Genomic DNA, 23,817 nt, shown 5'->3' on the forward strand with positions numbered 1-23,817 from the left:
CGTTGGCATTGAACACCTTGGCTAAGAATTCAGGCAAGGAAATATATGATGATATTGTATGATTTAGGGTCTCTTATGATAAGCTTAGGATAAAATTTACTTCTCTACTCTGTTTCTCGTCAAAGTTTAGGATGACTCTCTGGCAACATTCCTTGTGCCATTGCTTAGACAATCCCAATGCCGCTTCAAGCCTCGCAACAGATAACAAGCTATTCAATTAGCATTATGGAGCATTCTCAACGGTCATGGGATGATCGAACTTCCTCTCTCTTGTGGTAATGTTTCCTCAATCTGTTCAACGACATAGAGGCCATCACGTGATGTATACGTTTCATGCAAGCTGCAACCAACATGGTTGTATGAGCTTTGCTAACTTACGTTGGCTCACCGACAATTAGCTACGCATGCCAATTATACCACCATCATCTCAGAAACTTTAAATTGGTAGAGGAGCACTCCTGCCTGTCTGGTGACCTGAGCCCAGCATTTGCCCCTATACAATGGCCAAGATCAATGACCTAATGGCGGTCTCGTCGGAGGCTGAGCTCAGAGATGTGCTGGATCTACTCCATGAGCGGGAGGGTGTTCTCATTGACAAGCTTGATGCCCCAATGAAGGACAGTAGAGATTTCCGTCGAGATCTTGGCGGTCTAGATCGTCTCCATGGAGACCTGGATATGCAACTCATCGCAGCTCGAAGCATCCATGGAGCAATGCTATCTACCGCGGGTGACACCGCTGAGCGACTGTCTACCATGATACGCGCTTTAGATATGGAGAAAAGAAGGGTAGAGGCTACGCTGATTGTTATCGAGCAAGTAATGGAGCTCAAGGCGTGTATAGCTGGTCTTATAGACAGCATGGGTGCTCCTCAGGACTGGGAGGCTGCCGCCAACTACCTCTCACTCGTATCAAATATACCTGAGGATGTTATTCGCGGGGACTTCGCTCTAGCTGTTGTCCCGAGCATTGAGGCTCCAGATCCCCCATGGACTACAATCCAGACTACTCGCAAAAGCCTCTGTGGTCTATTTTTAAGAGAATTTAACGCTGCTACCGAACAAGGGGATGGAGAAGAGGTCGCACGATTCTTCAAACTATTTCCAGTCATTGGAGGCGGTGCGGAAGAAACGGGGCTGGAAGCCTACGGGCAGTATATCTGCCAAGGTATGGCGGAAGCAGTCCGATCAGCTCTCGGAGAAGCACACGAGGAACGTGGCAAGCAGAACGATTTGTTTTACGCAAATAACCTAACACGGCTGTTCGAGCACATTGTGCAGATCATCAACAGCCACAGTGGTCTGGTAGAGAGGCACTACGGTGCTGATAAAGTCGTGAAGGTCATTGAAAGACTTCAAAAAGAGGCTGACATCCAGGGCGGAATGATCTTGGATATGTGGAACGACGAACGGGCGGTTACCAGGATGATGGCCGATATTAAGAGTTATCCTTTCTATTTCCTCCCGAAAAGCATGATGCCTGTTCAGAGAGGCATCAGTTTTGCGCTGCGAGGCAACGAGCTGGACAAAGATGAATTTGACTTGGATGTGAAGAATGTTGAGGGGCTTTTTGGAGAAATGACAACCATGCTAAGGAGTTGGTCGCTTTACGAACGATTTATTGCAAGTCAATACAAGGTAAGAAGCAAGTCCATATATGCCATCATATACTGATCATCAGCATTAGGGTCTCCTCGACCAAGAGGAAAAGCTGCCGCTTCCGAAATTTCTCGATCAGTGTAATCTCCATAAGAAGATCTCAGAGAAGGTCATCGAGCCATATAAACTTACGGCAAAATTCCTCTTCCGAAGATCAGTGGGGAAGGCTTTTGAGATGGACACTGCACCAAGTGGCCTCTCACTGTCGAAGCCGTACGATGGCAGTCCACCATTCATTCTGCAAGCCGTAGACGACATAATGTACGTCGTGGACAATCTGCTACAGCATATCCTGTCTACGGGAAATAGAGAGGTGACTGTCTATATCATCTCGGCTATCAGCAGGGTCCTCGAATCGGATTTCATCGGGATCATCCATGGGCGCATGAGAGACCAGTGTTACCCCAAACCACTGATTCAGGGTGGGTTTCCACCGGAGGACAAAATTATCAGCTTCATGGTTTTGATGAGCACTCTCGACATGGCGAAGGAGTACCTAGACCGTGTTATAAGCTCCAAGGGTTATTTCCCAAAAAGTCAAGGCGATCTGGCTGGCCCATCTACCCAACCTCTCAAAGATTCCTTCCCATTTGGCAGGGAAGCCGAGCTGGTTGCAAATGCACTACATACTCTGAACAGCGCGCTATCTGCTAAAGCTACAGAACTTCTGAACGATGGCACCCGGGAACTCTTTGATGAGGTTTTGTGGCGCCGGATCAGGCTGATTCTTACAACCTCTTTCCAAGACGCAGTTTACGATGTGTCAGAAAGGGAGTCCTTGGATGAAGATGACGTCGATGGAGGGACAACACAGCAAGTGTCGGTGCGATTCGAAGGCGGGTGGTCAGCCTTGACACGGCCACTGAAGCACATCATGACGCCGAGAACATACGCAGCATTGGCCAGCCTTGCAGCCAACAAGCTGGCAAGGGTGTTAGAGAAGCGTGCGTGGAGTTACTCTGGCCGTTTGACTGCTCTTGGTGGTTTGCGGTTGGAGTCGGACTTCTCGGGTATTATAAGCGTCATCGCCCAGGACGACTACGCCCTTTGCGAACCGTTTACTCAATTGCGAATATGGAAGATGATGAATGGGATGAGCTTGAATCAGGATAAGACTCGTCCAGGCAAGGAAGAAGCAGGTTACTCAGTGACGAGGACGTGGCTAAGGCGCGCAAGATCGTGAGAAGATAATCACTATGCCTACAAATACAGCAAGTTTGTCAGCTGGACAATGCTCTGGTGCGAACCATCTCATAAGTGGCATTGAACCCAGATACCGTCTGCTTCAGCCTTCCTGAGACATGAGACCTGAACTAGTCTAAATTTACACCTAGGAGCCCAATGTTAGTAAATCTCTTAGAAGCTTAGGCAAGGATTTAGGATGAGAAAGCCTAAAGTGAAGGTAAAGTTATGTATTAAATGAGGTAACTGATGTTCCTCTCTATGTATAGTCTATGGTCAACTTTTAATCGTACCCGTCACACATCCTGCAAAACCCATCACATCGTCTATAATAAAATTCTTTACTCTTTAACGTCGGTTGAAGTTGAGGAAGCGGCTCTGAAATAAAGTTAGCAATCGTTCTCAAGGATGGTGCTCAAACAGGATTACTTACCGCGAAGATAATGATAATTAAGTTACTTGCGATGAAGCAAGCAAAGATACCCAAATCTCTCCAACGGTTGTTGAAAGAGAGATCAAAGGTACTGTAAAACTCGTCGCCCACCTTGTACGCGCAATACTCGCAATCCGTTGTGTTGTCGTTGACAAGATAGCCACGACCACCATTGGCAAAGAAAGGCTCCATGTACTCTCCACAAGTACTGTTTGGAGGCGAACTGAAACGGTTGAGTTCGCTCTGCTTGCAGACAACCTCAACTCCGTGGAGGGCAGTTGTGACCATTGAGCTGATCAGACGGGTGAAAGGGTCCAATTGGTACATCCAAGCACGCCAGAAGCCAGGGATTTGAGGCTTGGGGATCGTAACACCACAGAACAAGGCAAAGTTAATGATGATGAATGGATCAAATTGTGCTGAGATGAAGGGCGAGGGGGTGATCGATGCGAGTGCTTGACCTAGAGTGACACTGAAAAGCTCTGTGATCAGGATGATAAAGAACTGGAAACCAGCTCGGGAGGACTCGGTCTGGAATCCGGGCATATAGTAGATGGGCAAATCTGGAACGTGTGAGTGTCGTTTCAATTGGAGTGTTGAGGGGTAAGAACTTACAGAAAGCTACCGCACACATGATCGAGTAGGGGAGTTCAGCAAGAACAACTGAAGAGGAGAACACGAAAGGTGAGTACATCTTCGAAGATTGCTCTCTGAAGAAGAGAGCTCGCTTTATGTGGAACATGACTTCGACTTGCGTGATAATAAGAGCGGGTAGAACTGTAACCTGGAACATGATGAAGACTCGGTTCTGAAGCGACGCTCTCGAGTTATCGAGATTGAGGTACATCAGACCAGTAACTTAGAAGAAGTTAGCTAAAGTCCTATAATTTGAGGATAGTTTAGGGCATTTTAGGATGAATACTTACTGAGAGCGACAGCAACGTGGCTGAAGATTCGAGTGAAGATGTAGTCAGGGGATCGCCAGAAAGACAGGAACATGCGCTTGCAAACCACCATCATCTGATGCTTGAATGGAGAAGCATATTCCTTCTCCAACTCAGGATCGTTGACAGTGACCGTGGCACCAGCAGCCTGGCGCTCTCGCTTCAGACGAATGATGGTCTCCTTAACATCAGCAAACTCAGCGCTGTCTTCCCAGATATCGGCCCAGTCACGGTCTCCAACACGAGGAGCGCTTCCAGCACCAATGGCTTCAAGCATGTACTCAGCAACGTTATCAGTAGGACCGGCCTCAGCACCGTGGCTCTTGAGATAGCTTCGCAGAACGTGAGCGTCCTTGCCAATATCGCCAAAGTAGACGGTGCGACCACCGCGCTGGAGCAGAAGAAGACGGTCGAAGTTCTCGAACAAAGCAGCGTTAGGTTGATGGATAGTGCAAAGAATAGCCTGGCCTGAAGCAGCGAGCTTCTTGAGGAAGCGGACAATGTTGAAGGCACTCTGACTGTCAAGACCGGAAGTAGGCTCGTCGAGGAAAAGCATCAGCTCAGGCTTGGCAGCAAGCTCGACACCGATAGTGACACGCTTGCGCTGTTCAACAGTAAGACCGAATTCAGGGGTTCCAATAATAGCGTCGGCGATGGACTCCATCTCGAGAAGGGAAATGATCTCTTCGACATAGGCGTAGCGCTCCTCCATAGGGACGTGGAAAGGTTGACGGAGTTCAGCAGAGAAACGGAAGGCCTCGCGGACGGTCTGAGTAGGCTCGTGAACATCGAGTTGTTCGGCATATGACGTAGATCGCTGGAAGGTCTTGCCTGGCTTCATAGCGTCGATGAGGATATCTCCGGAGATAACACCAATGTTCTTGCGAGCTGCGAGGACATCCAGGAGAGTGGTCTTTCCGGCACCAGAGGCACCCATCAGAGCGGTAAGCTCGCCTGGTCGTACGTAACCGTAGACATTGTTGAGCAGTCGGCGTTCACCTCCTGGCACAGGAACGTCATAGTTGAGGTTCTCCCAAGTGAGTACCCTCTCGGACTTGATGGTGATTTCGGATCCCTCTTCATTGGACTTGTCCTTTGTTCGAGCATCCTTCTTAGCCGCAAGTTTCTCATTCAAGGTCTTTCTCTCTTTGTTGGGCTTAGCATAGACCTTGGCAGCGTTTCCTCCCATGCCAAAGTTGACGAATTCGCCGAGAACGACGTTGAGGATCAGGAAGAAGATGATAAGAGCCAAGACAATGCCCCAGTTTCTCCAAAGGTCGCCTGGGTGGTAGGAAAAGCCCTGGGCAACGTAGTCACTGCCTGAGACGAGGGTGGTGCCGGAATTCGAGCCAGGGAGAGTGCAGACTTGGTGGTTGATATCGGTGTATTGAGGACCAGCAGGGATCAGACTGTCTGCCGTACAGGTCATTTCTAGACCTTGAAATTCATTCATCATCATTCCAGAGAAGCTCAGTCCCAGGGGATTGATCCAGAAGATCCAGCGGAGCCAAACCTGTTCTTGTTCGTATTGTATAATGTACCCTGAAGTAACGACAAACAGCGTAATTACCTAGGTATGTCTTGTCAGCCATTTTTGTTTTTCATTAGCTCGAGAGCGGTGATCTTAGTGTTGTGAACTTAATGCTGTGATCTTGGTTTGTGATCCTGGTTTAGGATCTTGGTGTTGTGGCGCTATGGGACCACACACCAATCACGATCAGTTCCCAAGTTGTGGCGCGCTTGCGCCACACTTGTGAATAGCCTCGTGTAAGTGACAATATATGGGAGATTCGAGATCAACTTACCACAACAGCGAACTTAATAGCCTGATCGAAGCCCGGAGATACACACCCGATAATTCTAAAGAATAGAGTCATCGCAATATTTCCAGATAGAATCATGAGCTACGCATCAAAGTGGGTTAGTTTATGTCTCAATATCCATTACCGCTGTGCAAAGATACTGACATAGAATGTAAAGAAGGCACCGGCGTCCCGGACGAGATTGGTCATGAAATAGACAATAATACTAAAGACCAAGATCTGTGAGGCAGCAAAAACCTGGTCGACAAAGATCTGAGCAATCCATAAAGCTGACGGTCTGTGGAACGCATAGGCCTTGTGCTTGTTCACAATCGTTCTGCCGGTCATTGTGCTCGCAAGCTCACTGAAGGCCTGGAATGCGTTGAACAGCAGGGCGACGAAGAGCAGACCTCCTTTGCTGAATGCACTGGCTGAAGTCTTTCCGAGATTGAGATACAAGGTGCCGAGGACAATAGCGATAACGATGCTGCGGAACCACCCAACAAAGAGGTTGAATCGATCCTGCAGCTTGAGAGTGAACTGGCGCTTCATAAGGGCCCAAACCTGCAAATGGAAGCCAACTTGGTAGACTGAACGCTTGGATGTTCCACGCTTTCCCTCCTTCACAGCGAGCTGGAAGTTGTTATGCGTTTCCTCTTCGTGTGCGAGAGAAGCCTTATACTCAGCCATCTCGGCTTCCAAGGACTTGAAGGCATCGGATTTCTTGAAGGCCTGCTCAAGAGTCTCAGGGTCGTGAGGGGCGTTTTCCTCGGAGCGGCCCGGGGCGTACTCCCTCTCGAAGGCATCTGTGCAGCCGGTCAGGTAGTCGGCACTGGTCTGGCGGGGACGAGGGGCGAAACCGAGACCCTCGAAGTAGCTGCGGGCAGAGGCAGCGGGACCGAAGTAGACCTCCTTGCCGCCGTCGATAACCATAACCTTGTCGAAGAGGTTGTAGATATTCTCGGAAGCCTGGTACAAGGAGACGAAAGTGGTCGTCTTATACAGGTTGGTCTGGATTCGAAGGGACTTGGCAAAATCGAGAGCAGTACTGGCGTCAAGACCTCGAGTGGAGTTATCCCAAGAGAAAACGGCACCGCTGCAGATCATAGCCTCTGCGATACTGACTCGCTTTCTCTCACCACCACTGACTCCGCGGACGAAATGATCGCCAACGATGGTGTGGCGGGTATGCTCAATGTTGAACATCTTGAGAAGCGTGGTGATAACACTCTCCTTGAACTCCTGCTTGGACATGTTTCCAGGCCTCAACTTGGGCATCTTCGTATCGAGAGCAAAGCCCAGGGTTTGCTCAACAGTAAGGGTAGGGTGATGGATATCGTCTTCGGCAGAGTAAACAGCTTCACCGCGGTACTGGTCGAATTCGGTGTTCTTCCACTTTCCGTACAATACCTCGCCCTCAACTGCAGTGTAGCCCCAACGCTGGTTGGCGATGGTCTTGAGGAAGGTAGTACATCCTGAGCCGGGTTTGCCTAGAACGAGCACCATCTCACCGGGCTTGCAAACACCCTTGAACCTGTCGAGAAGGGCGACTTGCTCAGGCTTGGGACCAAGGCCGAGCATACGAATAACAGGGGTGATAACGTCGAAGAAGTTGACAAAGGCATCGGGGAAGGTAGGCACATAATTGGACATGCCACCATAGCCCTTGACGGTCAAGTCGTTCCAGTAAACGCCAATGTGCTTGGACTTGATGCCAACCTCCCTCTCGCGATCAAGACCGCCGCGAAGAGCAGCCTCAAGATCAAAGATGGACTCGACCTCATTGTCTTCAGCGTGAGCATTCTTCTCAGGATCAGCAACGCTAGCTCTGCTCTTCCTCCTACTAGCTCTCGAGACACCAGTGAACTCTCTCTGAAGCTCAGCAAATTCGGCCTCAGCTTGCTCGATGGATACGCCACCGTTGTTGTGCTCAGCAGGCCCGTGGCGTGTCGAGTCGGTATCGATAGAGTTGCGATAAGCAGGATCAGCCTGCTCAGTGTGATGGTTGGCAGCAATGGCCTCCTCAGCCTTTCCAAGGTCTTTTTCCGCCATTGTGACTTATGTCGGTTGGGTCGTGCGTGTAAGTCGTTTTATTGGGAGCCCAAAGTCACCCGTCGCGAAAGGAAGTAGTTCACTGAGATGAACTCAATCAAGACAAGGTGTTGATTAAAATAACTATAGGAATAAGAATGATTATTATAATAAGGATACGATACAGCAGCCAATGTGTTGATCACAGGCTCACCGTTGACAAGCAAGAGAGAAGAGGGCGCATGGGAAAAAGATGCCGACATCCCGCACTATAAGTCAACAAAGGTCCAGCAAAAAAGTTAAAATGGGTCTATATCTCCTTTGGAACAATTTGATCCGGCATTACCAATCAACAATACGAAGCGTCCGTTAAAAATGTCCGCCAGTAGAGGCAGGGGTGGTCGGCTCCACCAGCTGGGAATTGCTTCAAACAGGGAGCTCCCACCTGAGTCAAGTGGACGAGTAAGTCAGCGCCGTGGGGCAGACGTGCAGGATTTGACTCATCTCGGCTAAGAACCTCCCCCAAGGCCGAGGTGGAAAAGAGTCTGATTGGTTTAGTGAAATAAGGTAAAAGATTGACACCCTCCGACGGGGGAGGTTAGGGGGACTATCTAACTCTGCTTACGATTTTTAGGTGCATCTATCCGAAAATCTCGGGTTGTGGGGGTCTCTGGACTGATGAAAAAGAGCCATTCTTTGATGTATTTAATGTGATATCTTTGCATTTCTGTCTTTTACAGACATATTCGGACTCACATGCCGTGTCAATGTTTTGAGTTCATCGCTGCAACGCGACATTGAAACCCAAAGCTCGGGTATCATATCCACCCAATCTCGCTCTGTGGAGACAAACAGTGGAAACGTCAAATGCTAAAAAAGGGCAACGGTTGAATCTCGTCGCCCTGGGCGTTCCCTTAAGTCCGAGAATACAAATTCTGACTGGCTGCTTTGATTCAGCATTTTACGATCATTTCGACTCATAACCAAAGATGGAATAGTACAGATATCAGCCAGTCAAGAGGTTATAAGACATGCATCGGCGTGACACATTGTTTTCTTTGTTGATATTGCAATGCAAGTGGAAGAGGTCTGCAGTGTTCGGACGAATCTCCCCGCGATGAGATCATCTTACCAAGATCGTTTGGAGATTCACGTTCATGATCACTCTTCCATGATATGATATCTCAGCTTCGCATGGCAACGGATCCTTGTTCATCCTCTAATCAATCTGAACAGGGATGACCGGCGAGACCCACCCGTAAGCAGCGTTTCAGGGGACAGTCTCCGAGAGTTCTTGTCCGGTTTACTGCGATTTTCGACGATCTCCGCCTCCGTCCGGTTTCTAGTCCGTTCTTCGTCCGCCGCCATCGGCCGAGTGAACTCCGCCTCCCTTGCCAAAGAGGTTCTGCCGAATAATTTAGAAGATTCATAGAGTTTTATAGAATAGTTGCTGTAATTTTAGCTCTATTTCTAAGGAGTACATGATGTCAGGATCTTGATGATGAAAGGGTTTTTTCAAGGTTAGTGTGCCTTTATGGTAAGATCTTAAATTCTGGTGATATACGAGGCTTCCATCATCGTACTCGGTTTCAAGCTTCAGCCCAGTGACTGTTGCCCTCCTCCTCACTCCAACATCTCTTTTTGCCTGTGATTCTCCTACAAATCTTTAGACACGTCTTGGGCTTGGTTGCTAGTGGAAAAGATCACCTCAGCCTGGACCTATCAATTGGGAATTGCTGCATTCAGAGCCAGCGTGTGACGTTTGGTGGCATCTAACGGGTCGTGTCGATACTACCCTCTATTGCAGAATGCGTGGTATCGATGGGTTTTTCTGTCAAAGCCAGTTGCCAACATCCACGATCTCAATTGACGGGGATCTCAGAGGCAGGCGCGGCAAGAGTATGTTGTTACGGGAATGGATAAAATGAGAATGAGGCCTGCACCTGATCTCAGTTTATAGGACTTAAGGACAATCTCTTCTAAACTTAGTCATTCTTATGATGAATGTTGAAGAGACCTTATGTATATTTTACCTGTCTTAGTATAGAGAATTATTTGGTGGTAGGAGGATGTTGCTTGATCCCAGGTCGAGAAGCATCTTACTTGATGTGAAACTTTGCTCTTTCCTAATACGGCAGGAGTTTGATCGCTTGTTGTCATTCCACTCAATGGAACCTACAAATGCTTCAGTTTCAATATCACATCGACCTCTACAATAAGGTATACAGGCCACGCGTTACCTGAAAACTCTTATCAACGAGATGACGCGAACTGTGGTTTCGTTGTCCGCGTGTGCAACGCGTAATTTTGGCTGTTCATGATGTTGGCTATCGCTCTCAATCGGCCAATCTTTTGCCGTCTGACAGACCCAAGAGGAACTTTTGACATGAGCGACATGCATTAAAAGACAACGACTTCGCTTCTTATCTGGCCCCCTCAATGTCACGCAACATGAGTTCGACTTGCTTGAATGATGGCTCCTGGGGACCCGGCGTTCGGGGTTGTCGAGGCGATTTCGACTTCACCCAGAAATTCGAACGCATCTTTCTTTCGATTATTCCAACTGTGGTGTTCATCGCGGCAGCTATTGCCCGCATAGCCATTTTATTGCAGCGCGAAAGGATAGTTGGGGGTGTTATTCTTCAGTCGATCAAGATCGTAAGTATTTGACAAGCGAACGCAGAGCTGATACTGACTACCTTACAAAGGCATTCCTGGCTGTTTATGCCATTGTTCAACTTGCCACTCTCATTCTCATCGCGACCGGGGCCCCGGGCGTTGTCCACGACCTCTCTCTTGCTGGATCATCCCTTGTAGCCATCGCCGCCTTCTTAGCGGTCTTTTTATCTTCATTCGAGCACTCCTGTGCCCGAAAACCGTCGACTTTGCTCAATGTCTACATATTGCTCACGCTTCTTTTTGACATCGTGCAAACAAGAACGGCGTGGCTCGCATCTCAGCATGACATCCAGCCCCGTTTATTCACTGCCTCTGTCGTCGTCAAAGCCGTGGTTCTCTGTCTAGAGGCCATTCCCAAAACGAAATGGATTCACTGGAATGCTGATGAGCATAGCCCGGAGGAGTCGAGCGGGATATTCAGTATTGGTGCTTTCGCCTGGTTGAACCAGCTTTTCATGAGAGGATATCGAGGGGTTTTGGCCATAGATGACCTTTACCCCCTCGATGAGAACATGGCTTCCAGTAGACTGTACAGCCAATTCGCCAAAAGGCTTCGGGTGCATAGATACAACCAAGAGCTCAAGTCTGGACTTCTGAAGGACCTGGCTAGAACACTCATCAGCCCATTCCTCCTCCCAATTGCGCCTCGCGCCGCCCTCATTGCCTTCAAATTCTGCCAGCCCGTCTTCATCGATGCGACTCTCGAGTATCTGCAGATGCCTGAGACTCCGGCGACGAAAAACATGGGCTACGGCTTAATCGGCGCAGCATTCCTCATTTACGCAGGCATTGGAGTTTCTTCTGCATTCTACGGTTACTATAAGGAAAAGGCTATATATATGATCCGAGGCTGCCTGGTCGCTGCGATTTACCAAAAGACAACACAGATGAAGATCACGGCTGCTGATGACTCTGCTGCTTTGACGCTTATGAGCGCTGATGTTGAACGCATCATCAAGGGTGCTTGGACAGCTCATGATATCTGGGCGAACACCATAGAAGTAGCCATCGGTTGCTGGCTTCTGCACGGGAAGATTGGTCTAGCGTTTCTGTCTCCGCTTGTCGTGATCGGCGTTTGCGCTCTTTTGCTGTCCTGGTTGGTCACGTTCGTTGGCAAGAGGCAGAGCGAGTGGATGGCGAAGATCCAGAACAGAGTAGGATTGACTGCCAACGCCATCTCCCAGATGAAGCTCTACAAAATCTCCGGCATCGCTGGGCCTGTAGCAGATCTCATACAGACACTCCGCGTTGGAGAGATCAAGGTTGGAAACGGCTTCCGCTGGCTTTTGATAAGTGCTGCCGTGCTTGCCTTTTTCCCGATTTGCATCTCTCCAGTCGTCACCTTTGCGTTCACGTCCACAGAGTTGACTGTGAATACACTATTCACCTCGCTATCATACATTCTCCTCTTTACTACTCCCGTCATCGGTCTCTTCCAGAGCCTTCCAGGCATCTTTGCTGCCCTGATATGCATGGCTCGAGTGCAAAAGTTTCTCGCCGCAGGCCCGCGCAACGACTTTCGGATCCACGAATCTGTTCCTTTTTCCGAGAAAGGACCATCGAATTCGTCAAATGAGGTAGCGTTTTCTGTTGAGAACGGTTGCTTCGGATGGGGAGGCGAGAAATTGACACTGAGTCAAATAAACGCTTTTGTTCCGGCTCACAAGCTCACCATAATTGTGGGCGAAGTGGCATCTGGAAAGACCACCTTCTGTAAGGCTTTACTCGGGGAGCTACCTGTCTCCTCAGGGACCATCAAAACGTACATATCATCGCATCATATTGGCTACTGTGAACAAACTCCCTTTCTTTACAATGCGAGCTTTCGAGAAAACATTGTTGGACATTGCGCTTTCGATCAGGCCAAGTACGACGAAATTGTGGAAGCTACTATGCTCGTACCAGACGTTGCACTCTTACCGCAAAGTCACGATACAAAGATTGGAAGTAATGGGATCATGTTGAGTGGTGGTCAAAAGCAACGTCTTTCTGTTGCCCGCGCGCTATACTCTGAAGCAGATCTGATGATTTTCGATGATATCCTAAGTGGTTTAGACCTGGATACTGAATCAGAGCTCTTCAGACGTGTATTTGGACCAGGGGGTATCACTCGCCGACGCAACGTTACTGTGGTCATCTGCACACATTCTGTCAGGAACCTGCCTCTGGCAGACCATATCATTGCTCTTGGAAACGGTACAGTCATCGAAGAGGGAAGTTTCTCAGACTTGATGGAGAACAAAAAGTATGTTCACAGCCTTGGCGTCAAGCACAGAGACACGGATTCTGCTTCTTCAGACGATGAAAAGGCAATGACAAGAGTCGCGCTTGCCACCGTCCCTACCACACTTCCCCAGGACGTACCAGCGGCGGAGAATAAAGCACGACAACAAGGCGACTTTTCTATCTACAAGCACTACTTCAAGAGCGTTGGCTTCTGGCCAGTTGTCATCGTGGCCGTGGCAGGCATGTTAACTGGTGTCTGCAACAGTCTTTCAAGCGTCTGGATCAAATTCTGGGCTGAAGACGCTTTTAACAGATCCTTTGTCTTTTACATAGGTATCTATGGTATGCTACGAGCTGGATATATGGTCTTCTTGTTCTGCGATGGAGTTACAACATTGATCAAGATGACTGCATCGGCAGGTACTGAGCTGCACGAACGCGCTATTCTGACTGTTATCTCCGCGCCTCTAAGGTTCTTCTCAAAGACTGACACCGGCATCGTGACGAACCTGTTCTCGCAAGATATGACTCTCCTGGATAGCGAACTACCGCTGGCCCTGACCAACTTTTCCCTGGACGTCTCGAACGCATTTGGCACTGCATTCATTGTAGCTTCAGCGTCACCATATCTCGCAGTTGGATACCCCTTTTTGATGGGAATTCTATACTTAGTTCAGAGCTTCTATCTGCGAACTTCTCGACAAATCCGACTCCTCGACCTTGAGGCTAAAAGTCCACTGTAGTACGTGATACTTAGCTACGAGCCGAAATCGAAATTCTAACTCTTCATTTTAGCACACATTTCACGGACACAATCAAAGGTGTTGCAACTATTCGGGCCTTCGGGTGGCAACAATTTGACATTGCCCACAGCAACAAACTTCTCGACACATCCCAGCGCCCAGCATACCTCCTGGCAATGATTCAACAATGGCTCGCGACATTACTTCACTTCATCGTTACGGGCACAGCCGTTCTACTTGTCGCTCTCGCAACCCAGCTTCGAACTAACGCAGGTTTGACTGGCGCTAGTCTGATCTCTCTTCTGACTTTCAGCGAAGCCTTGTCAAACCTCATCACTAGCTACACTTCCCTTGAGACGTCGCTCGGTGCTGTAAGCCGGTTGAGATCCTTCAGCGAAACCGTCGAGACAGAGAATAAACCTGGCGAAGTTATTGAGCCCCCTGAGACCTGGCCTCATAACGGCAGCATACAAGTCCACAAGGTTTCCGCCTCTTACGACTCTCCTGGTAACGAGCAAGACGAGGCTGCTTCTAGCTTGGCACTGCGTGATCTCGAGTTGGACATCTCACCAGGCCAGAAAGTAGCCATTTGCGGCCGTACAGGAAGTGGAAAATCAACGCTCATCCTTCTCCTTCTTCGTCTCATCGATCCTCTCCCCTCTTGTGATTCAAACATGAAGATCGACGACATATACCTTCACCAAATAGACCGTGCTACCTTGCGCAAGCGCGTCATTTGCATCCCCCAGGACGCAGTGTTTCTCCCCGATGGCAGCTCTGTAAAAGATAATATCGACCCTTACAAGGCAGCCACAGACGCAGAATGCTTCAACGTTCTCAACACAGTGCGGTTATCTGGTTTTGTCCACGACAAAGGCAGCCTCAACGCTGGTATGAGTGCTGACGACCTCAGTGCTGGACAAAAGCAGCTTTTCAGCCTCGGTAGAGCGATCCTTCGTCGTAGAGTGCGCGATCGCCTCGCTGGGGGTGAGAAGCGAGGTGGATTGCTGTTGCTTGATGAAGTGAGCAGCAGTGTCGACAAAGTCACAGACAGGGCTATGCAAGAGATTATTCGCGAAGAATTCGAGAATTATACAATTGTCATGGTGTCTCATCGACTTGAGATGGTAATGGATTTCTTTGATAGAGTCATTGTTCTAGATAGGGGCACTGTTGTAGAGTCTGGTGGGCCAAGGGAGCTCGTCGAGACACAGGGAAGTCGATTTGGTGATCTCTGGGCTGTGGAGCATGATGGGAGGTCAGAATAGCGTCCGTTCTTGTAGTGACTCTTTAAAATGTCTTATGATCATGTCAAATGAATTTTGGCGACAAGCATTCTCATAAAGCATGAACTTATTGGAACTTAGCACTGGGTTTATGAGTTCAGGACTGTTGCAGACCACCGCATGACGAGTTTAGACGATGTTACCTAAATTTCGAGGAGTTCATAGTTAGGTTTATGATTGTATTTCTCTGGCTATTTATTGCGTCTGCTAAGCAGCCAAACATGTTGTAAATAAGAAAAGAGTGAAATAGTCGCTCAGGTACGCCTTGTAAGTGATGTTATATCAATGGCTCCAATTAGCCTTCTTATGCAATCCATCAAACGCCAGGCCATGCTCCCATGTTTGTTGATGCTTTCTTATGCTGATGAAGTTGTATCTCGTCAAATCGTTATGAAATATGCAATGTCGTATATGCTATGCGTCGTGGTGTCTCCAGCAACACCTGTCTTTTACGCGTCTTCCCTGATCGGTCTTTGCGAATTCAGGGGCTTCCGGGCGTGAATGTTGTAGTAAGGGAAATAAGTATGGAACTTTGGTAAGCCATTGACTTCCTGAGTCAATGACTTTCGAACTTCGATGAGAAACATCTCGATCTGGATCAATGTCCAGCCAAGGCCATCACGAAACGGTTTTCGGGATAGGCCATGGAGAGACAACAGAACGACATCTCTTAAAACATGGCCGCACTCTTGAAGTCGTTTCTTCTTCGCCCACGGACCAACTGGGCACTTGTAGCCTTTGGTTGTGATGTTTTCGAAGCCTGCTTCGTGAAGTTCGTGCCCTACGTGACTGATGCCGTGGAGATCTGTGCCGAGAGCTAGCATGCCTTCGAGGAGATAATTGCAATAGTCCCGCCAAGCGTATGGACCGTCGCATGAGTCGTCGTCGCAAGCTGCGATGTAGTTAAACTCCTGGATTTCTACGTAGCCTCCTGGTTTAAGGTGTCTGTGTGAGAGTCAGCTTGTGGTCAGATAAAGGCGCACGACTGCCATACTTCCAGATTCGTTCCCAGAGCAATTCTCGGTCTTTGATGGAATGAACTGTGTGGCGTATATGTATGTAATCAAATGTCTCGTCTCCATAGGTCCAGCCAGCTTCATGCTCTATGTCGTCGACAACAAAGATGGCATTCTCCGGGACCCAGTCCGGCTGTATAGGTGAAAGGTCCATACCGTGGAATTGTGAGTTGGGGTAGATATCGGCAACTTTCAGGGTCAGCAATTAAACTCCCAGCTTGGTATGGAGTTCTTGAGGTGAGTCTCACGGTCAATGCACCATTTCCCAATTCCTGTGCCCAGATCGAGCACTTCAGCTCCCTTTTCCAATAATTGCTCAATTGGCGCAAAGAAGAGTCTATCATCACACAGGTACACGGTCAAGTTATGCTTTAGTTCTTCTCGATCTTGCTCGGCTTCGTCGTTAGGGAAAAGGTATTTTCCTGCATGGTAGCTGCGATCGATTGTCAGCCATTGAGCAAGGACGGTTCGTATTCATCCGTACCTATGATACCGCAAACCACCCTCTACAATGTGCTGTCGTATACTGTCGGTCAGGCTCCGTGTTTCGTCGTCGTCGGTCGCGTAATCGCCTCGCTCAATGCTTTGTATAAGAGCCGCTTCGTGGGCCGAGCCTACAGCCAGCGGAGATGTCGTCGAAGACGCTGGAGATGGGGGTATCATGTGGCGGTAGACAGGTAGATGTTGATCCTTTTCGGCGCCATCTCTCTGGTTGGAGGTATTTGAGGGTGGAGAATCGTCGGATTGACGAGAGAATGAGTTTGGCGGCGAGTTCATTATCGTGAGCGCAGTTACAGGGGTATGCGCATACCGCGGGTGATGATCGAGGGTCGACGCAACAGAGTTTTTATGGTGTTGAAGTCAAAAACAAACATTAAACGAGAGAGTTCAAGCCGTTGAAGTAGGACAGGAGATAGTCAGGGAGTGGAAGGCGCTAAGGTGAGATTGAGCGGGATGGCGCTCTCCTCCGTAGATCGACCTGACGTCAGTAACCTTATAGCGGATAAGGCGCTATAAGTCTAGGCTGTGCAAGTCAAGACTACGCTGAGCTAGTATATGGATGGTGATATTGTCGCCTTGGTGTTGATGACAGCTGATGAGACTCAGTTGGCATCGATACATAAAGAGCAAAGTCGAAGAGAAAGACTGATCAAGGGTTCAGGGCAGGGCAAGGCAAGTAAAGTAGAGCAAGGTCAGTCGAGTTGCTTTAAAAAAAGAGACGGTAAACGGTAAGACCAGACCAAGTTGGGTTAGAGAGAATCCATTCCAGGGAGACTAAAAAGTTACTCCATTTTGAGAACGATAGCGAGGGGAAGCTATCAAGAAAAAAAGAGGAGAAATATGCACGTCTAATGATGATGCTAGGAAAGGATTGTCACTTTCTACAGTTTCCTGGTGTACTCATGACTAGTATATAAACCTCATCATATCATATCATCACTTCTATGGCAATGTCTGTCTGTGACTGTGACTGTGACTGTGATGACATCGCTACCGAGAATCTGGAAAAATTCCTTTCCAAATACACAAAATTGTGGCTGCCCCCAGATGACCCCCAGTTCCAGTCGGTTGGTACCGCTCAGAAGCCTCCAGGCAAATCATAACGCCTCAATCCACATTCAAGTCAATCGAGAGCAAGGGTTTTCATGCACTCTCGTCTGGCGGTCACAGGCAGTCACACACACACACACCTCCACCTTTTTCCGTTTCCTTTTCCTTTTCGGCTCCGCAGTGGAGGGTGAGTTTGAAGGGTTACACTGACATGAGGGGTCTTGGGCATGAATTGTTGTTCAAGAGAAGCTGTGTTCATTTATTTGGTCAATTAACGACAAAACAATAAGGTAATTTATAAGCAGGTGTTGCTTAGACCACCTACCATCAAGATCCATGCACATACAAAAGCCAAGGTTCTGGGTATTCCAACCTTGGGTACTGTAGCCAGACCTTGTCCAGCCCGTGTCAGGCATCTTGCACCATCCAACAAGAACAAAACGACACCAACCAATCAAGGATCTCGGACCCTGCAACTTTGCTCCGAAAAAGAATCTTGCTGTTTCTGGACACGAGATAAACAAAAAAAATATTCTGTGATTCTTGGATCTCTATCAAAGTCGTTCGTCTCATTCATATAGCCAGCTCTGTAGCTCTCCATCGGCTCTAAATGAATGGTATAGTTGAAACGAGTATCAGCACGATAAAATACTGTCAAGAAATGAACGACTCGTCAACATCTTCAATCAAGCCCAGACCGCAATTACGTATCCATCCTTGTCGTACCGACACAAGGGATAAGGCCCGCTGTTGTACAGCATCATGTCCCATTTCTCTGCACGCAGGCATTTAGCATAAGGTCATCTTCACCAGAACCAGGCTTTACTCCGCTCTTGCGACAACTTTGAGCCCGATACTCCCCGTGCAATATCACGACATTCTTGTTTGAACCTCGCATTTACATATAGACCTTCTATCAAGATGTCAATCATCGGACATTAGCAACTATAGCATATTCCCTTGACGATAAGAGCTTACAACTGCCATAAACGGTCTTGCATTAATGCTCACCGTGCACGATGCGGGATGGGTACCCTTGAACCCTGGATCGAAGTGATGTGATGGATACTAACCGAGCGAGTTGTGAGATGCCATAACGCAGCAGGGGTGCATGTCCATCGGTTCGCATCTTTTACCTTATAGCCCTAAGCTTTATCGATTACCGTCATCTCACTCCTGCTATTGGACACTGCTAAGAGTGTCATTCTTCCAGCAATCAGGATACTATCGTGAAATACGGCTGCCTACAGACCAGGTATTTATCCGTGCCAAACTTTCTAGACCGCAACAACAACAAAAGACTTGATATGCTTTGTAAGAAGGACTTCAATTGACATGCTTGCAACATCAACTGTAAAAAGCATTGCGGGCGCTGACAAGTCTGTTGGTCACATTACTATCAGTATCACCTCGCCAAGCCAACACTTCACGAAAGCAGAGCATAGGAACTTTTACTCAATGCAACCCAAGGTTTGGCCTCTGACCATTTAGAAGCTGTTTACGAGCACGAGGTGATTGATGTTATAATGTCGCGGCTAATTATCAAAAGCTGTCTACTGTCATATTTTTTCAACAAGATCGAGATACACTAAATCTCCACTACATATCGTTCCAGACACAAAAAGAAATCATAATGCATCCGAGCATCCACTTCATGGCCATCCAATTGCGTTGCTCTGCAATAAGCTGTCAGAAGGTTTCTGGTGAGGCTGACTTACACACGACAGCCCCTTACATATTTCTCCTGCAAGGAACCGGCTCCAAAGACAGTCTCCCTTACTTGCAAGATGACCTTCAAACAAGTCTAAAGATAAGCGTATTAGCCAATCCTATTCTATTCAAATCAATTCAGCCACAGTCAAAAAGTTACAATTATCAGAGAAGAGAAAGAGTAGAGCGAATCACTGTCACATTAGAATCCTCTAAAGTAAGAATAAAGTCATAAAGCCATATTAAAGCCGAAATACTACTGATTTCTAATCGCCGAAAAAGATACCACCATCGAAATGGACAGCCAAGACCCTAATCTATCGTACAAGATATCCCAGAGCTAGATCTACCCAAATTATACCGACTGGTGTAAGAATGAACCAAGAACGTTAAGCGTTACACATATGCGTGTTTTGTTGCTATCAAGAGCAAAAGACGTGAATGCTGAGCTTTGCTGGGCAGAGACTCCGGCATCTATGAGAAAAGTCCCAATCCGGGGAGAAGAAGAAGAAGGCTTGCTTGTCAGTTCCTTTACAGGACGAAAGCAAGACCGGCGATGGCAGCGGCCACACCGGCGAAGGTCTTCTGGGCAGCACCGGCGGTCACAACGGGGACCTCGGGCTTGGAGCCAGTGCCGGTGGTCTCAGGAGTCTCGGGATTAGCAGGAGTCTCGGGAGTCTCAGGCTTAGCAGGAGTCTCGGGAGTCTCAGGCTTGGCGGGAGTCTCGGGGTGCTCGGGCTTAGCAGGAGTCTCGGGGTGCTCAGGCGTGTAGGGAGTCTCGGGCTTGGTGGGCTTGGAGGGAGTCTCGGGCTCGGGGACGACGACAACAGGGGGCTTGCCGGGGTAGACGGGCTTGGGAGGGTGGACAGGCTCAGGCTTGACGGGAGGGTGGACGGGCTCGCACTCGCCCTTGGAGCACTTCTCGTAGGTGTAGCAGTCGTCCTTGCACTCATCGAAGTACCATCGGTCCTCATCGACATCGCAGACGAACTTGCGAGCGTAGTCGACAGAGTAGTGCTGGTCACGCTGGCACTCGTTGCCGTAGCAGACGATGCGCTGGTTGCACTCATCACCCTTGTAGTCGGCGTAGTGGCACTTTCCGCTTTTGCAGATCTTGAGCTTGGTCCAGGTGTCGTCGTGGCATTCACGAGGAGCGCAGAGACCATCCTCGCAGACGATCTGCCACTTGGTGCAGGTAGGGCAGTGGACCTGAGGAGCACAGTAGTTACCGTAGCAGATGATGATGACATCGGTGGGGATGGCGGGGAGAACAGTGGTGACGGTCTGGGTGACGGTGGTGCCATCCTCAGTGAAGGTGACGGTGGCAGTGGTGGTGACAGGAGGGAGGGTCTCGGTAACGAAGTCGGTGTTGATGACAGTGTCAGTCTCACCAGGGTTCACACCAATGGCGACGTAGACGGAGAGAAGAACGTTGACAGCGACCTGTCGGCGCATGAGGCGGTCGCCAGAACCGAGACCACCACAGTTCTCATCAGAGTTACCAGGGCAAGTGATGTCACACTGGTCAGTGCTAACAGCAGGAGAGGTGCTGATATCAAGCGTGTTACCACAGTAGCAGCTGTTGTCGTAGAGACCGAAGAAGTTGGAGCCCAAGCAAGCATCAGCACAACGCTCAGAGTCGTTCTCCTCAGAGGAGTAGGCCTGAGTGAAGCCAGGGAAGCCGTTCTCAGAAGAGAAGCATCCGAGGAAGTTGAAGCCGTCAGGGTTGCCAATGCCGCCAGCAGAGGTGCTGGTAGCGGCACCGGAGGTCTCAGTACCGGTGACATCAGTGCCAGTGGTGGCAGTGCCAGTCTCAATGGCGCCGGTGGTGGTGTTGGAGAAGCGACCTGTGGTGAACTGGGCAGCGGCCAAGTTGCCCATGGCCAGGGCGAGGAGCTCGGTGTAACGCATTTTGATGGTGGTTCTTTGGAGCGAATGACTGGGGATGTAACGACTGGAAAACAGCTCTCGGAAGAGAAGCGAGGGGATCGAGGATGTTTAAGTTGCTTGATGATGAGAGAAGGAAGAAGTTGAGCTTTGGACGGAATCAAGCCCTCTCTTTATACATGATTTGGGTCCCCTTGCCTTGGGGCTGAGATTGTATGGGATCCTCCGAGGACCACAGACTAAGCCTCGCGCCGATAGTCTGTCTGGTCCTCGACGAATGCATCGAGCCCCAACGCAAACAAGTCCAGAGTGCTGTGACTGTTGAGACATGGCGTTCCCGTCCAACAAGCAAAGAATGCAGTGCCCCTGACTTGACATGTCTCACTCCCACTCCACACTCTGAGGAGCTTGTTTGGCCCCAAAATCCCCGCCGCTTGAGAATTTGGCTCTGCAGCACCTCGGGTTGTAAGATTACTCTAGATTCCAGATGCTAATACTGATAGCCTCTATCTCACTTGTTGATACGTGAGGCTGCTGACACAGGATTCTGCTGAGACACTCATCCCAATGCCTTGGCCTACCCTCCCTCAAAGGAGTGAGTTCACATGTATCGAAGCACTCTGAATTCCTCCATTTTCGACTGCTTCTTGGATACCGACGGCCCATCGGCATCAGATTGATAGCCAAGAAACAATTTCTCCGCATGCGCGCGACCATTCCTGGATGCGTCAAAAAGAGCACTCGCTATCAGAGCACAATTTCTCAAAGGTTCCCCTCGTGTAGGATTTAGCAGATATGTGACGAGCGTCTAATCTCCATCACCCAAGAATGTACGTCATTGGTCACCAGAAATAGGCAGAGCAATATCTGGTGTGTTTTGTGGCTCCTCCAAAGGCGACCATACTCGCTTGAGTATCACTCACATAGCGTTTTCAGCGGTTGGAACTTGAGATCGGACAAGGCAAAAGATCGACCCTGTTTCGAAACCGTTCATCAGACCCCTCCCTCCCTTCGGCCGGATGCGAGCATTCTTTAGCACAGTCCGGGGAAACAGGATCCGAGGGTTTCTTCATATCTCGAAAGCATATGGGTATGAGTGTTTTGTTTTGGGTTTCTTGTTCATGTCCACAAGATCGAGACACTACCCATCCCGGAAGCTAATAGATGATCCACAAGGGGGAAATTACGTTCGTGAGAAGTGGAAGAAAGGTTGGTCTTACCAAGGGAGAGCTGAAAGCTGGTATGAGACATGAATCAAGTCTGAGTTGTTGTGTTATGCGGGCCGATGGTTTTTGCGGAGGCCGCCGAGCCGGCCGTGCTCCGGACGGGGGTCTAGGGTAGTTTTCGACAGTCCAACTCAGTCCATGACACTTCAACAACAGGAAATGATCAGGAAATGCCTCAAAATAATGGAGATTTTTGTTAAAGCTGATAATAATTTCGACGTTTCTGGCATCGCCAAGCTCAATCTAAGTTTATTACTGCGGAGAGAGTTATAGCCGAGGGTTGAAGTTCTCGTATAACCTTACAAGAACTGTCACTGGAATTCGCGGCTCGTATCAAAGAACAAACTTCAAATACTGATTGGCTAACGCTCAACACACTTTCCAGGAATTTTTATCTAATCCACTTCTTGCTTGGCGATAACTGGCCTACATCTACTAAGATTCAACAACTCCACAGTATATCGCTTGGATGCAACTCATCCAAAGAAGCTTGTTAAGCTTGAGTTGGCATGGATCACTTTGATAGCCTAAACAAACCGGTATTCGGTAGTCTCGGAAGCTCGCCAGAGCCCTACGACGTTAGCCTTGTCTGTTTCCGGAGCTTACAGACTGATACTAACCAGTCGAGTCATACAATCAGTTGACTTGCTCTCGATTGATAACTTGGCGATGATGATCTTTCTATGACGTGAGGAGAAGCTTTAGCTATCGCATCCGTTCCAAAGTCAATTGCTCCTGAGTGATAACATTAGGGAACTCCATATTCCAGTATCATCGCTCTCCGGATCAAAAGTTGCCGTGCCAAGTCGTTGATATTGCAATCATGTACTACAAGATTTCATGCAAGGTACAAAACACCCTTATTCACGCCTCTGTTACACAACCGCATATCAGTAAAGGAAAACATCCCCCAAGTCTCCTGTTCCTGACGATCAAAATAACGTGTGGCAACGTTGCGCCTCGTATGTTTAATCCCCAACTGCAATGCCAAAATTGGAAAGCCAAGTAAAGTTGCGGCAATAACATGCTCCTGGCGAGGAATGTTGGCAGCGCGTGCCGTTGGAGCCATTCCCGCTTCTGATCGGAGCTTATGTTAGTTCACCATCGTGGGAAAAGAACGCCCACAATGCACTAATCTCCTTTGTCTTCGCTTCTGATGCCAGGGAGGGTTGTTATTTGTCGCCTTATGCAAGCCGCTTAATTCAATGCCTTGCAGAAAATTACATATTAACGTCCGTCACCCAAAGACTGGCCACCCCCACAGACCGACCACCCCGACCAAAACACCAAGAACCGGATATCATGATCAATTAACTAATTATCTCAACACCACATTTTTTATATTAAATAAAAATTTAGTCAGTGAATATTTAGATGAAACTGAGTACAAAGGTCCTCAAGTTTTAATTTCTTAACCCTATTTGCCGTTCTTTCTGGCTGCAA

The 23,817-nt window shown here is 48.7% G+C and overlaps 5 protein-coding genes across 6 annotated transcripts; 2 read left to right on the forward strand and 3 right to left on the reverse strand.

The window, feature by feature from the left end:
* Nucleotides 1–500: 500 nt before the first annotated feature.
* FOIG_01949 (uncharacterized protein) lies at nucleotides 501–3,060 on the forward strand (the record flags this gene model as incomplete). The annotated part of the gene is made up of 2 exons (XM_031198974.1): nucleotides 501–1,637; nucleotides 1,687–3,060. 2 exons carry the CDS (start codon nucleotides 501–503, stop codon nucleotides 2,839–2,841), a joined length of 2,292 nt encoding a protein of 763 aa, XP_031071011.1. The 3' UTR covers nucleotides 2,842–3,060.
* FOIG_01950 (uncharacterized protein) lies at nucleotides 3,055–8,378 on the reverse strand. 2 transcript variants are annotated; one of them, XM_031198975.1, is made up of 6 exons: nucleotides 6,185–8,378; nucleotides 6,023–6,121; nucleotides 4,200–5,787; nucleotides 3,889–4,131; nucleotides 3,274–3,836; nucleotides 3,055–3,218 (listed from the first exon to the last, which is right to left on the reverse strand). In XM_031198975.1, exons 1-6 carry the CDS (start codon nucleotides 8,069–8,071, stop codon nucleotides 3,189–3,191), a joined length of 4,410 nt encoding a protein of 1,469 aa, XP_031071012.1. In that variant the 5' UTR covers nucleotides 8,072–8,378; the 3' UTR covers nucleotides 3,055–3,188. The 2 variants fall into 2 exon arrangements, with proteins under 2 accessions (XP_031071012.1, XP_031071013.1); XM_031198976.1 differs by having other exon boundaries at nucleotides 3,889–5,787.
* Nucleotides 8,379–10,372: 1,994 nt separating this feature from the next.
* FOIG_01951 (uncharacterized protein) lies at nucleotides 10,373–15,185 on the forward strand. Its single transcript, XM_031198977.1, has 3 exons — nucleotides 10,373–10,708; nucleotides 10,759–13,697; nucleotides 13,751–15,185. Exons 1-3 carry the CDS (start codon nucleotides 10,490–10,492, stop codon nucleotides 14,964–14,966), a joined length of 4,374 nt encoding a protein of 1,457 aa, XP_031071014.1. The 5' UTR covers nucleotides 10,373–10,489; the 3' UTR covers nucleotides 14,967–15,185.
* On the reverse strand, nucleotides 15,120–17,234 carry FOIG_01952 (uncharacterized protein). The gene is made up of 4 exons (XM_031198978.1): nucleotides 16,485–17,234; nucleotides 16,249–16,433; nucleotides 15,979–16,189; nucleotides 15,120–15,929 (listed from the first exon to the last, which is right to left on the reverse strand). The coding sequence occupies exons 1-4, from the start codon at nucleotides 16,775–16,777 to the stop codon at nucleotides 15,434–15,436; spliced, it is 1,185 nt and encodes a 394-aa protein (XP_031071015.1). The 5' UTR covers nucleotides 16,778–17,234; the 3' UTR covers nucleotides 15,120–15,433.
* A 2,156-nt stretch (nucleotides 17,235–19,390) lies between these two features.
* On the reverse strand, nucleotides 19,391–22,486 carry FOIG_01953 (uncharacterized protein). The gene has a single exon (XM_031198979.1). The coding sequence runs from the start codon at nucleotides 21,170–21,172 to the stop codon at nucleotides 19,793–19,795; it is 1,380 nt and encodes a 459-aa protein (XP_031071016.1). The 5' UTR covers nucleotides 21,173–22,486; the 3' UTR covers nucleotides 19,391–19,792.
* Between the last annotated feature and the right edge of the window lie 1,331 nt (nucleotides 22,487–23,817).

Source organism: Fusarium odoratissimum (genome assembly GCF_000260195.1).
Source record: "Fusarium odoratissimum NRRL 54006 unplaced genomic scaffold supercont1.2, whole genome shotgun sequence".
NCBI classification, from domain to species: Eukaryota; Fungi; Ascomycota; class Sordariomycetes; order Hypocreales; family Nectriaceae; genus Fusarium; species Fusarium odoratissimum.